The sequence below is a fragment of the Oncorhynchus kisutch genome, linkage group LG26 (assembly GCF_002021735.2).
Source record: "Oncorhynchus kisutch isolate 150728-3 linkage group LG26, Okis_V2, whole genome shotgun sequence".
NCBI classification, from domain to species: domain Eukaryota; kingdom Metazoa; phylum Chordata; class Actinopteri; order Salmoniformes; family Salmonidae; genus Oncorhynchus; species Oncorhynchus kisutch.
The window spans coordinates 44,447,133-44,462,160 of record NC_034199.2 but is presented as its reverse complement, the minus strand read 5'-3'; the positions used below and the strand labels follow the sequence as shown (position 1 = coordinate 44,462,160).

Sequence of the window (15,028 nt, the reverse complement as noted above, 5' to 3'; positions counted from 1 at the left end):
CCCAGGCCAGCTTAGTGGGAGAAACAGGGTAGGTTGGGAAGGTCTCCCCCAGGCCAGCTTAGTGGGAGAAACAGGGTAGGTTGGGAAGGTCTCCCCCAGGCCAGTTTAGTGGGAGAAACAGGGTAGGTTGGGAGGGTCTCCCCCAGGCCTGCTTAGTGGGAGAAACAGGGTAGGTTGGGAGGGTCTCCCCCAGGCCAGCTTAGTGGGGGAAATGGGGGGTAGGTTGGGAAGGTCTCCCCCAGGCCAGCTTAGTGGGGGAAAAGGGGGTAGGTTGGAAAGGTCTCCCCCAGGCCAGCTTAGTGGGGGAAACAGGGGGAAGTTTGGGAAGGTTTTTTTCCAGGCCAGCTTCGTGGGGGAACTGGGTAAGTTAGATAGAAATACCTCTGACTGTTACTTGTGTGGCTGAGTTGTATTATTAATGATTATCCATTCCATTCATGACATCTAACTCCCTACCATTGATTGCCTGTCTCTTTCCTCCCAGGAAAGTGGTTGATGCCAATCAAAGGGAGCGCTGGGTCACTAACAACACCTACTGGGAGCTTCGCAAATCCCCTGGCTTCATCAACATGGAAAACCCTAATCTATGGTAGCATATGGATCGCTATGCACACCATATCATCATCGCTGACAAAGGCTTTTATCTATGCACAATGAGGTTTTCAAATGAATATCTCATTGACAAAATGACAGTGTGGAAGGATACAAGAGCTGAGATGAGTTGATGACTTACCATCGCCCTATTCAGCCGGCCAGTCACCCATTCAAGCATCCTCTTGGATCCCCCTCATTGAGCTTGGTGCGGAGGCTGGGTTGTCAGGGCAACAATCTTACCATGTAGATCTATCCTAAGTCGTTTTGTGTTTGTCCTTGCCTTAATGTCATCTATCCACATCACACATTTTAAAGCTTTTAGTGAAACCCACTTGAGTTCTGAAAGCGGTTTGATTTAGACTAGTGTTTGTTCTGAAAGCGGTTTGATTTAGACTAGTGTTTGTTCTGAAAGCGGTTTGATTTAGACTAGTGTTTGTTCTGAAAGCGGTTTGATTTAGACTAGTGATGTGAATGAAAGCGGTTTGATTTAGACTAGTGTTTGTTCTGAAAGCGGTTTGATTTAGACTAGTGATGTGAATGAAAGCGGTTTGATTTAGACTAGTGTTTGTTCTGAAAGCTGTTTGATTTAGACTAGTGTTTGTTCTGAAAGCGGTTTGATTTAGACTAGTGTTTGTTCTGAAAGCGGTTTGATTTAGACTAGTGTTTGTTCTGAAAGCGGTTTGATTTAGACTAGTGTTTGTTCTGAAAGCGGTTTGATTTAGACTAGTGTTTGTTCTGAAAGCGGTTTGATTTAGACTAGTGTTTGGATTAGGCCTTTGACCAACTACTAATGTATGTGTCATGCATGTTTAGAGTCCAGCTTTCATTGGCATATCCTATATAGACATAACATTATTTGTTTTAAAAACAAAAATAAAATAAAGAAGTCTTGACGTTTTTGTAAAATATCTTCAACAACATAGAATTGAGTGAAAATGTAACTAATATACAATATTGGAAGATTGCTCTTATTTCTTTTTTTAATTAGCCATTTGCATTAGTTCAGTCTGAATCATAGCTGTATTCTCTATTGGGTCACACATTCTTTGTGAACGTTAAAGAGATTCTCCGGTAGTTTTGTATAGTTTTTAGCCAGTAGTTCTGAAAGTAGCACTCACGAGCCAAAAAAGTGGAAAATTGCATACTACATCATGTATGTGCAGATTTGTGCACCACATCATTGCTCTGTCTCTCTCTCTCTGCTGTGTGGGCATGATGTGCCTCTTGTTAGCTGTCACTCAAATGGTTGAAGCTCATTGGTTGAACTCAAATTTCTAGGGGGCTGGACCACATGGGGGGAAATGGTGCAACTCAGCTTCCAGAAAAACAGTTACTTTCAAACTAGGGATTTTGTGTCTAATTGATGTAAAACCATAATTCTGCTCATAGATTAAGCATGTATGAACTATACATTAGCCCCGTTTATACCTGCCACTTACATGCGTCCTTCGTCCTGATCTTGCCAGTATACAATTGTACGATCTGATCAAACTCGGTTCACAACGTGTCTTTTTTATTGATCTACACCTGTCTAAAAATGTGGCACAATCAGAATGAGGACAAGAACAGGACAAAGGGCGCATGTTATTAACAGGTATAAACGTGGCTATTGACACATCTAGCCCAAAGCGAGAGGTTTAAAAAATATATTTTTAAAAACGTATTAGTCGCCAAAGTTCCGGAACATGTCTTTAATTTGTTTTAATCACTGGTATTGGTGAAGGACATTGCTGTATGCCGAGACGTTTTCTCAGCCACTCCCAAAGACAAAACCCCTTGAGTTGAGATGTTTAGTTCCAGTTTGGCTAGTTGAGGGAGACTGGCCCAACAGCTGATACATAAGCACTGGAAAGTGACTTCCTTTTTCGAGCACACCCCCCTCGTCACTCATCACAACTGTTTAAGCTACAGACAATACTTCCTTGTAATTAACTTTTACATGTATAGACAATTCTGCTTTCTGTTATTCAGCTCACACGAAAACTATTTTTGATAGTTTAAGAAAGAAAAAAAAGGTATGAATATAATTTGAATGTTCTTTAATTTCCTGTAATACAATTGATCTGTGTTGTTGTCTGAGTGTTATAGTGAGAATCCTAGCCTGCAGTAGAACTATAAAGACATGCCAGCACCCAAGACATCTGATATGGGGATATGAAGACATACCTACTGGCCGTGTGCCCATCCCTTCTAAAGAATCTATTTAAACCGGGGTCACTTGTCTGGATACATAGTTACACCGACTCATCTTTGATACAGGTCTATGTATAATGTGGTAGCTGGTTGGCTCGTTAGTGTATTTCCCTTTCACGTTATTTTTCCAACTAAGCCCCTCAGTGAAATGACAAGTGTAGTGAAAGTGGAGTAGTAGTCCTGCTGTCCTGTAGCAGTATAGAGGTCAACGTGTCCTCTACTGGGAACCACGTGACCTCTACTGGGAACCACATAACCTCTACTGGGATCCACATGATCATTGGAGTGTCACAACTACACCAGACTGACTAGCTACCCCAATTTATTGAACTACACCAGACTGACTGACTAGATACCCCCACTTATACAACTACACAACACTGACTACCCCCACTTATACAACTACAGTACACCAGACTGACTGACTAGATACCCCCACTTATACAACTACAGTACACCAGACTGACTGACTCGATACCCCCACTTATACAACTACAGTACACCAGACTGACTGACTCGATACCCCCACTTATACAACTACAGTACACCAGACTGACTGACTCGATACCCCCACATACAAGTGTATTGTAAAACACAAGGGATGCCTATTTGCCAGTTCTTTGACAATACATAACAGATTCCCATATACATTATTAATTTGTGTTATGTAAAAGAGGCCAAGGGCCAAAATTATTTTACAATGTTCAGAATTATTTTGCTTTTGCAAATCCTTTAACGTGGCAGAATGTTGATGTTAAAGCCAAAGACGAGTGTTTTTTAATTATAGAAAAAATATAAACTCATTCTAGTTATGGTGTTTTCATTATGTAGTTATCACACAGAGAAAAAGCTATTATATTTGATTATCCTTTAAACAAGTGTCCAGTTCCTAGAATTTACTGCTATGATGTTGTCCTTAACCATTCACCAATACAATTTTAAAAGGTTTAGATTATTACTGCCAAACAGCTTTAATGTATATTTGACGTCCCCCTTCCCTCTTGTCATTGTGTGTAGCAGTCCATACACAATGGTTCAGTGTGTTAGATTACCACAGAATCTGTAACGATACATTGTACATTTGGATTATATTGATTTGTTCTTTGTTTTGTTCTAGTGAAGCCGGAAATTGAAACGAGGAAAGTGATCCTACGTTAGAAACATATAGAATGGAAACATTCAACTATAAAGTCTTAACTATTATTTTTGTGTGTAATGTTCAGTACTGAAGAGTAAGACAGAAAAACGATAGATATGACTACAACATCATATTGCAGCCATGTATTCAGAAATCGAATTTGTTTGTCAGCTGTCAATTCCACTTGATGTGCCTTAATACATTTTATTAATGCCTCGCACACAATGTTGATAAGAAACCACATACAAGTCAGATAAGGAAACCATTTCAAATCCAATCAACCACTTTCCCCACTTGAGTATTGTTCCCCAAATTGTATTATGTACTGAATAATGTTGGGGAATAGAAGTGCTCGGAATGTGTCTGAAATCTTGGTACGATGTAGGTGGGGGGACAATGACATTTCCCATAAATCTAGATATTCTAATTTTCTGTGCAGTCAACTCCACTCATTTGTGATCACTGTTATTGTCAGTATCATACTGTCAGCCCAGTACTCTACTGCACTGTAAACATGTAAACAGCAGAATATTCCTGTCTCCTCTTTTGGATTGGACTGATGTAAAGACTTTACTATCAACATAATACTTAGTTCATCAGGATATTTGAGGAGGATCATGTAGTCTGTGATGTTCTAGATGAATACATTGTTTTCAGAGAGAGAGAGAGAGGCCTTGTAGAAAATAACTAAGACTTGTTTCATCAGAGTAGAACGATGAAACTTCCTGAGTAGTTAATGGGTTACAATGTTTATGTATCTGCATGTTTAAGTGACATAGCCTGCCAATGAATGTTGCAAATGCCTTATGAAAGATTTTTATTTCCTCTCTTTTTCTTTTGAGTTTCGAACTGACATGTAAACATTACACACTGTGTCAGCGGAGTTCTTTAAGTCCATTTTCTAATGGGTACCTTCTAAAGTGCAATTGTCTTAAGTACATATCTTTCCATGACCACTGTACACTGCTGCTATCATAGTGCTTGTTCTAATACAAAATAAATACAACCGAGGAGTCTGCCACACACTGTGCTGCCTTGAGTGTTGATCCTACAAACTCAGCCAAGCGTTACTGAGGTTAGTGTAGTAGTTTCAGCCAAGCATTACTGAGGTTGGTGAAGTAGTTTCAGCCAAGCATTACTGAGGTTAATGTAGTAGTTTCAGCCAAGCATTACTGAGGTTGGTGAAGTAGTTTCAGCCAAGCATTGCTGAGGTTAGTGTAGTAGTTTCAGCCAAGCATTGCTGAGGTTAGTGTAGTAGTTTCAGCCAAGCATTACTGAGGTTGGTGTAGTAGTTTCAGCCAAGCATTACTGAGGTTGGTGTAGTAGTTTCAGCCAAGCATTACTGAGGTTAGTGTAGTAGTTTCAGCCAAGCGTTACTGAGGTTAGTGTAGTAGTTTCAGCCAAGCATTACTGAGGTTAGTGTAGTAGTTTCAGCCAAGCATTACTGAGGTTAGTGTAGTAGTTTCAGCCAAGCGTTACTGAGGTTAGTGTAGTAGTTTCAGCCAAGCATTACTGAGGTTGGTGAAGTAGTTTCATCCAAGCATTACTGAGGTTAGTGTAGTAGTTTCAGCCAAGCGTTACTGAGGTTAGTGTAGTAGTTTCAGCCAAGCGTTACTGAGGTTAGTGTAGTAGTTTCAGCCAAGCATTACTGAGGTTAGTGTAGTAGTTTCAGCCAAGCATTACTGAGGTTGGTGAAGTAGTGTCAGCCAAGCGTTACTGAGGTTAGTGTAGTAGTTTCAGCCAAGCATTACTGAGGTTGGTGAAGTAGTTTCAGCCAAGCATTACTGAGGTTGGTGAAGTAGTGTCAGCCAAGCATTACTGAGGTTGGTGTAGTAGTTTCAGCCAAGCGTTACTGAGGTTAGTGTAGTAGTTTCAGCCAAGCATTACTGAGGTTGGTGAAGTAGTTTCAGCCAAGCATTACTGAGGTTGGTGAAGTAGTGTCAGCCAAGCATTACTGAGGTTGGTGTAGTAGTTTCAGCCAAGCATTACTGAGGTTGGTGAAGTAGTGTCAGCCAAGCATTACTGAGGTTGGTGAAGTAGTGTCAGCCAAGCATTACTGAGGTTGGTGTAGTAGTTTCAGCCAAGCATTACTGAGGTTGGTGAAGTAGTGTCAGCCAAGCATTACTGAGGTTGGTGAAGTAGTTTCATCCAAGCATTACTGAGATTGGTGTAGGAGTTTCAGCCAAGCATTACTGAGGTTGGTGAAGTAGTTTCAGCCAAGCATTACTGAGATTGGTGTAGTAGTTTCATCCAAGCATTACTGAGATTGGTGTAGTAGTTTCATCCAAGCATTACTGAGATTGGTGTAGTAGTTTCAGCCAAGCATTACTGAGGTTAGTGTAGTAGTTTCAGCCAAGCATTACTGAGGTTGGTGAAGTAGTTTCAGCCAAGCATTACTGAGATTGGTGTAGTAGTTTCATCCAAGTATTACTGAGATTGGTGTAGTAGTTTCATCCAAGCATTACTGAGATTGGTGTAGTAGTTTCATCCAAGCATTACTGAGATTGGTGTAGTAGTTTCATCCAAGCATTACTGAGGTTGGTGTAGTAGTTTCATCCAAGCATTACTGAGATTGGTGTAGTAGTTTCAGCCAAGCATTACTGAGGTTAGTGTAGTAGTTTCAGCCAAGCATTACTGAGGTTGGTGAAGTAGTTTCATCCAAGCATTACTGAGATTGGTGTAGTAGTTTCATCCAAGCATTACTGAGATTGGTGTAGTAGTTTCAGTCAAGCATTACTGAGATTGGTGTAGTAGTTACTAGAATAGTTATTGTAATATCATCATACTCTTGAGTCTCCTGCACAGTAGATCGCAGTAATGGACTGGGTTGCCAGTGACTCAAAAACAAGTGAAGTAATTATTGCACCGGATTGCAAGAATATTTTGTGGGCTATTTGGTTTTCCCATCAGTGCTGCTGCTGACATCTTGACCCATACCAAGAGACTGTAGAGAGGACTGAATTATTAGTCACAGAAACCATAATACAGAGTTCACTGTGTTCACTCTCCTACAAATCAGGCTAGTCTATATAGTCAGTCTACAGTAGTGGTTCAAATCTGAGGTAAAAAAAAATCATGATTGTTTAAAAAGAGGGGACAAATTTAGAATGAGATCAATGTCAAATAAGATTTATTTAACACGTCTGTCCCACTTCACATGTAATAGTTGTGTATTAATGTGGTCAGGTACACAGCACACGTTTGGGATGAGTCTACCAAAAAACATTACATACAATACACACCTTGTTAAAGGAAACCAAAATGTGATTAAACCACCCAATCAAGGCTTTATGACAAACTCAGGACAAGGTGGAATCCGGTAGTAAATATCATCCCGTCATTAGCATAGCATTTCAACCAGCACAAACACAAACTCAAAGCCTTCAAAACACACACACACACAGCAAAATGACTTCATACACACCTGACATAACTAGGCTGCATTACAGGTAGACTGAGAAAGATGACATCACCAATCACAACAATCTTAGACATCAACATCAAAGCTACAAAGATTCCAATTATTGTCTCTTTGTAGAGCGAAGACAACAAAATGGCGGCCTTGAAGTCTAAGACAGGAGTTGTCCCGATGTTTCCGAGTATGCAATCTTGCTACCATTAAATTAAATATACATTTTACAAAAATAAATACATATTTTCATAGTCTAGACATGTAGATTTATATAATCTCATATGATGTAAGCACAATTCAACCTAAACAAGCCAAATGTTACATTTTCTAATTCATTTGTATTTTTATCTAACTAGGCAAGTCAGTTAAGAACACATTCTTATTTACAATGATGGCCTACCTCGGCCAAACTCTAACCCGGGCGACGCTGTGCCAATAGCGCGCCGCTCTATGGGACTCCCAATCACGGCCGGTTGTGATACAGCCTGGAATCGAACCAGGGTCTGTAGTGACGCCTCTAGCACTGAGATGGAGTGCCTTCGACCGCTGCGCCACTCCGGAACCCAATTGAGCAGTTGTTTTTGTTTTGACACTAAACTAAAACCTGCTGTTGGTCTTGTTCTCTGTTAAGACATGTGGTAGTTACACAAAACAAGAGTCCTGTTTGACGGAATCAAATACAATAAAAAATAAACTAATAATGGTGTTAACCAAAGCTCAAACTTTAAAATCAAACTAAAAGTTATGATAGACTATGTCATTAATATACACTATGGAAAAGTGTTTCACAGTAATGTAATTGAATATTGGACTTGGCAAAGATGAATAATAACCAATTAAATCAAACAAAATACCAATGTGTAATGAATATTTAGTTTGTTCCTACTTAAATGTATCTGCTTCGTTTAGAAAATATCCCTATGTGAAAAATGAGGGTCAGACTTACGTTAGTGTTTCATCAAATTCATTGATAAATTCCTTTTTTGTCATTTTGTTCAGTGCAAATAGTTTTACATTTATCATTCAATACACTATTGCGTGTATAGAAAAACAATGACAATGGGATAGGATGGAGACCGTTCTCAACATGTCAACAATGGGATAGGATGGAGACTGTTCTCAACATGTCAACAATGGGATAGGGTGGAGACTGTTCTCAACATGTCAACAATGGGATATGGTGGAGACTGTTCTCAACATGTCAACAATGGGATAGGGTGGAGACTGTTCTCAACATTTCAACAATGGGATAGGGTGGAGACTGTTCTCAACATGTCAACAATGGGACAGGGTGGAGACTGTTCTCAACAATGGGATAGGATGGAGACTGTTCTCAACAATGGGATATGGTGGAGACTGTTCTCAACATGTCAACAATGGGATAGGATGGAGACTGTTCTCAACATGTCAACAATGGGATAGGGTGGAGACTGTTCTCAACATGTCAACAATGGGATAGGGTGGAGACTGTTCTCAACATTTCAACAATGGGACAGGGTGGAGACTGTTCTCAACATGTCAACAATGGGATAGGATGGAGACTGTTCTCAACAATGGGATAGGATGGAGACTGTTCTCAGCAATGGGATAGGATGGAGACTGTTCTCGAACAATGGGATAGGGTGGAGACTGTTCTCAAGCTGTCAACAATGGGATAGGATGGAGACTGTTCTCAACATGTCAATAATGGGATAGGAATGAGACTTATCAACATGTCAACAATGGGATAGGGTGGAGACTGTCAACATGTCAACAATGGGATAGGGTGGAGACTGTTGTCAACATGTCAACAATGGGATAGGATGGAGACTGTCAACATGTCAACAATGGGATAGAGACTGTTCTCAACATGTCAACAATGGGATAGGGTGGAGACTGTTGTCAACATGTCAACAATGGGATAGGATGGAGACTGTTCTCAACATGTCAACAATGGGATAGGGTGGAGACTGTTGTCAACATGTCAACAATGGGATAGGATGGAGACTGTTGTCAACATGTCAACAATGGGATAGGATGGAGACTGTTCTCAACATGTCAACAATGGGATAGGATGACTGTTCTCAACATGTCAACAATGGGATAGGGTGGAGACTGTTGTCAACATGTCAACAATGGGATAGGATGGAGACTGTTCTCAACATGTCAACAATGGGATAGGATGACTGTTCTCAACATGTCAACAATGGGATAGGGTGGAGACTTGTCAACATGTCAACAATGGGATAGGATGGGGACTGTTCTCAACATGTCAACAATGGGATAGGGTGGAGACTGTTGTCAACATGTCAACAATGGGATAGGGTGGAGACTTGTCAACATGTCAACAATGGGATAGGGTAGAGACTGTTCTCAACATGTCAACAATGGGATAGGGTGGAGACTGTTGTCAACATGTCAACAATGGGATAGGGTGGAGACTGTTGTCAACATGTCAACAATGGGATAGGGTGGAGACTGTTGTCAACATTATGGAAGCAAGGCCTTTCAAGACTTGTGTCCATTCTATTCCCTTGTCCTTCCACAGTACATCAACTCCACAGGATTAGCTTTCACTGTGTACCGCTGATCTTTTTCTTAAACTAATTTAAAAATGGCTGACAGACACCACAGGTGATGAACTGTGTTTCCCGTCACTGTAAAAAAAAACACAAACTAGGTAGATTTGTCTGAATGGCATGATTTCTATTGATACTGCCATCAATATTCACCAATTCCACACCAAGTGAAGACTGGGGTAAGGTGTGAAAACAGTGATAGATGGAGGATAGCGACACCTTTCAGTTGAGATTAAATATGTTTTTCCTTTAAAAAAAACATCTGTGCCGTTTACTACGATCGCTCATTTGATGGAAGCCATGATCTTGATGTACTGGAGAGCGTTGTGTGCGGCGTCATTATGTGCGTTGCCGCAGGAGATGCCTGTGCCGTGGCATACGGTGACGGGTGAGGTGGACAGCTCTGCCAAGCACTGGTACTGCCCGTTCACTGTCAGCTCATCTGCCAAGCAAAAGACAGACACACTGTACAATAGCACCTGGAATTAGGCCCCTGTTTAGCCATTCTTGAAAACAAGACAGAAGTTCACATCTGATTGATTCCATTGACTTCAGTAAAATGAAGAGATGAACTCTACTCACCAATGTCAAAGTATGTGACTTCAAAGCCCTGCTCTTGGGACAGCTCCAGCATCATCTGGATGTAGTCTGTGTTGGGAATACTGAGTGGGTTCCTTCTTAGGAGAGACATCTTCTCTGCTGAGGAGTTACGCAAGTTCTCCAATCGGACACCGGGCTTTGGGATCTGGAATGAGTTGGTCAAACAATACACATTACATACATTCTAGATGACAAAATGCCCTAAATATAGGTTTTATTATTCTTGGTGAAGAGGCCAAAGAGAGGAAATATTCTACATACCCATGTGATTTCAGGACAACCAGACACATTTAGAAGTTTTGCTAACATCTTCTCAGCACCTGCCTTTTTTGCCACCTTCTTGGAATTTCCCGTCGCTATCGGTTACACGTGGATGACATACAGCACTATGAATGACTCAATTGAATACTTCCTGAAGGTAGAATGTGTTTAAATAATCCAACAACCCCCCCCCCCCCCACGATAAAACATGTATCAAGAACAACAGTGGAATCACCATACCAGTCTCTGTGAGCGACTCCATTCTGCAGGTAACAGTGAACTCTCTCTTGTGAGGTGGGCCTGCCTCTGTGAAAACGGTGTATTCTGGGAGGCGCCACCCCCACTGCAGGGCCAGCTCCTTTGGGGAGAAATCCATATTAGCAAAGATGTGAAAACAAGCAATCTATTCATAATCATGTGTGTGGACTATTTTTCATCTGATACCCTGAAGACACTCATTGACAACACAAATGTGTTACGACGATTACAGCCATGCAACAGTACACAGCCCTATTGTCTTAACAAAGGGGCAATAATAAAATCACCTGCAGTTTCCCCACTGAGTTGGGTTGGTCGTTAGGCTTTGCTGGGTTGCCATTACTCTCCTTCTTTATGTGAAGGCTGCAGTAGGGGAAATCAGATGTAAAAAGTGAATGTTACTGGTGGCCATAATGGTTGCAAATGCTACTTGTTTTCATGAATGCTCATGTCAGATATCGTCCATGTTAACTCACGGTGTTCCGGGGTCTATTTCCAGAAGGTTCAGGGCAGACTCAGCGGCTTTGTGTTTGGCGGCTTTTTTACTGGCTCCTTGACCTGGGATACAACAACCGAATGACATTATGCAAATTATTGAAATCGAGGCAGACAATATAACGGGGAAGCCCATCTGTGGTTTATACAAGCCCCCTAATCCTCTAGCTACTGTAAAAGTAGTGTAACGTACGTGACTAGCGATCTACGTTGCAAGATGACTCACTCACCTGTGCAGGACATATCTCCTATTGTAACGTTGAAGATGAAGCTGGGTTGGTGCGCCTCCCCTTCGGCCTTTTCCATCACGTACACGGGAAGGTTACCCATTTTTGTTCCATATTCATGTAGAACTTGTATGGGTGTTTTACCAGGGCACGGTGCCTGTGGTTGTTGAATACTCGAGCTGTGTAAAAGGCATGATGAACAGTCATTAGTGTCACTGTATTAGATTGAATGGTATCGCTGTGTTTGTTGTATTATTTAGCAACCAATGACAGTACAAGGTGCGAGAAGCACAGTATGGCTAGCTAGTTGGGCATTGCTATTAACTATTATACCAGGTAGCTATCTAGGGTTAGCGTACTAGCTAACGTCGAGCATCAAATGGATGTAGCTAGCTAGTAGTAGCATGACAGACCTCGTGTTGTTAGTGTGCGTGGTCCTTATAAGTGTAGGTTGAAATCCGTCTTGAGACATGGCTAACAATATCTACTTCATAAAACTGTTGGGTATATTGATCAAAATCTCGTCGGCAACTTCCGGGTCACGGAATTTCAGAAATCTTCAAAATAAGAGTCCCCTACGTAATAGCAGAAAAATGTCAATAACCCTAAACATTTTGTTCAGGAAATTCTACCCGGAAGTTGCTTAGCAAATGATCTGCTCTACATTCACAGTGTAAACCCTTCCAGGATGTGTTATGCCCAGGCAGTGTATGGCCAGACTTCAATACAACTGATAGTAGAAATGAGGGCCATTTCTGCAGAAAGCATCGGCCAACACCTTGTTGGTTCCGATCAACAGAGCAGAACATGTAACATATCTGAGAATTCAAAAAAGCTCTCAACATTCAGGCTTTTATGTAACCAATGTCCCACAGACTTTGCTTGTAAAAATGGACATGGCTATGGATCAAATTACCTAGAAGCTTTACTCTACCTTGTATTTATATAAAATGTAGCTTATATTTAGCTTATTTCCTGCAATTCTACACATTTTGTCATGGGGTGCCGAGAAAACTTTCCTATTTTAAAGCCAATTTTCTTGAAATTCTATACATTTTGCCATGTCTGTTTATTCATGTGATATTTAGTTGACTCAAACATTACAACAAAATCTATGGGATAAAAAAAATCGAACAAAAAAAATGTTAGCTGACATGGGCTAGTTGATCTGGAACTTTCTGACAAGTTATAAAAAACTCCATAAGGCAGTGTTTTCAAAACTTGGTCCTGGGGACCCCAAATGGTGCATGTTTCGTTTTTTTTGCCCTAGCACTACACAGCTGATTCAAATAATCAAAACTTGATGAGTTCATTACTATTTAGTTATTTATTTATTTTAAATGTAGCGGGTAGATCAGCTTTAATTCGTAGAGAGATTATGGCTTCCATCAATTAGTTCATTATTTGAAAAAAAGGACCATATGCATTTCAGGTAAAAGAACAACCCAATGTTGATCTCCCAAGACAAATGATCTAGCAACAGCAAGGTAGCTAAATGTCCTGGAATGTTTTGACTTTCGACCTGTCCCCAAACTAATACAATTGGTTGAGGGACTGATTTAGACCTGGGACACCAGGTGTGTACAATTGATTATCAGGTTGAACAGAAGACCGATTTAGGAAAACCCTAGGATAAGATACACAAGGTTGTAAGCCACTAGAGGGTGTTACTAAGATAAGCTACACGAGGCTGTAAGCCACTAGATAAGATACACGAGGTTGTAAGCCACTAGATAAGATACACGAGGTTGTAAGCCACTAGATAAGATACACAAGGTTGTAAGCCACTAGATAAGATACACGAGGTTGTAAGCCACTAGATAAGATACACGAGGTTGTAAGCCACTAGAGGGTGTTACTAAGATAAGATACTAAGGTAAGCTACTAGGCCAGGGGTAGGCAACCCTGTTCCTGGAGTGCTGCAGAGGTACTGAAGGATTTTTGTTCCAACTACGTGAAACACATGACCAGCTGAGCTAATTGATCAGTTCAGTGATTAAACTCAATACACCTGATCTTTCAGGTCTGTTAAATCAAAAACATTAAGTGCATGCGGCACTTCAGGACCCGGAGTTGCCTACACCATGAACTAGGCCATAAAATCATCCAGGAATACATCTCGAGCAAACTGGAATTCAATTAAAACCGTGATAGGATCTGTAAGAACCAAGAAACACTTTTAAGCTTAGCACCAGTCATGTACTTAACATACAATGACATATTAAAAACATAGTGATTTCTCAATGTTTGATCCACTTTATAATATTCTTTATCTTGTATAAAGTAGTAATTATCTTTAGTTTAGATTTTTCCCTGATCTAGTTATAATTTTGTAACATTGTGCACTATGAATATACAAATAGCGTTTTACCACAGAGTTTTATTTTGAAGGCAAAATCGGGAAAACCGCAAGTCTTAATATTGCTGCCGGGATGTTAATGCGCGTCACGCTAATGGTATATTGTACAAGTGTATTTGTCTGTTGCAGAAACCGGCGAATTTAGCTTGGTGAATTGCCGATTTCATCAGTCGACAACTTGATCAACAACAACCGGTTCACCCGGACAAATAGGTATTTTTTCATCCGCAGTTGTAGGTCAGATAATAGGTTAATACTGTCATCTACTGGTTAATGAGGAGCACGAGATTACATTTCCTAGAAAGGGATTGCAGCTTTATTCCTACAGTATCATTGTTTTAATCAGTGGTGTTTGTAGCCAACTGAGTTTCCCAAACTATGGAGATGTGAGAGTTTTTAATTTCCCTTGCCCAAGTCAGTATATCACTCAAAGCACAAAACTCTTTCAAATACCATTGATATAGTTCAAATGGGTAGTTTACGTGGGTAGTAACATTCCGTGCATAAAACCTGTTCTTGACCTATACATTTTTTGTATTTATTTAACCAGGCAAGTCAGTTAAGAACAAATTCTTATTAATAATGACGTCAATACCCCGGAAGACGCTGGACCAATTGTGCACCGCCCTATGGGACTCCCAATCACGGCCGGTTATGATACAGTCTGGAATCAAACCAAGGTCTGTAGTGACACCTCTATGACTGAGATGCAGTGCCTTAGACCACTGAGCCACTCGGGAGCCAATAGGCCTATACATGATTGGCCTATACATGCGTTTGTGTTCTCTAGGCAGGGGGTTTTGCAGGACATGCCAGAGCAGGTGGGGAAGCTGACTGTCCTCCTGGTGGATGAATGGCGGCCCCACCAGCACAGCTGCCGTGCGGTGCGATATCTAGATAGTTTCTCCAACATGGTCAGGTGAAGGGAACCTC

At 40.8% G+C, this 15,028-nt stretch overlaps 2 protein-coding genes across 3 annotated transcripts in view; one reads left to right on the top strand and one right to left on the bottom strand.

The window, feature by feature from the left end:
• LOC109870632 (oxysterol-binding protein-related protein 6) overlaps positions 1-4,950 on the top strand; it is a 74,725-nt gene extending 69,775 nt beyond the window's left edge. The window contains exon 22 of the mRNA XM_031805473.1: positions 485-4,950. Coding sequence (XP_031661333.1) covers positions 485-593 — 109 coding nt within the window. The 3' untranslated portion in view covers positions 594-4,950. The remainder of the gene's footprint in view (positions 1-484) is intronic.
• A 2,083-nt stretch (positions 4,951-7,033) lies between these two features.
• On the bottom strand, positions 7,034-12,349 carry LOC109870631 (interferon-inducible double-stranded RNA-dependent protein kinase activator A homolog). 2 transcript variants are annotated; one of them, XM_031805472.1, is made up of 8 exons: positions 12,150-12,349; positions 11,740-11,915; positions 11,491-11,572; positions 11,302-11,377; positions 10,997-11,114; positions 10,757-10,851; positions 10,478-10,640; positions 7,034-10,360 (listed from the first exon to the last, which is right to left on the bottom strand). In XM_031805472.1, the coding sequence occupies exons 1-8, from the start codon at positions 12,206-12,208 to the stop codon at positions 10,329-10,331; spliced, it is 801 nt and encodes a 266-aa protein (XP_031661332.1). In that variant the 5' UTR covers positions 12,209-12,349; the 3' UTR covers positions 7,034-10,328. The 2 variants fall into 2 exon arrangements, with proteins under 2 accessions (XP_031661332.1, XP_020316784.1); XM_020461195.2 differs by having other exon boundaries at positions 7,034-10,337; positions 12,150-12,338.
• Between the last annotated feature and the right edge of the window lie 2,679 nt (positions 12,350-15,028).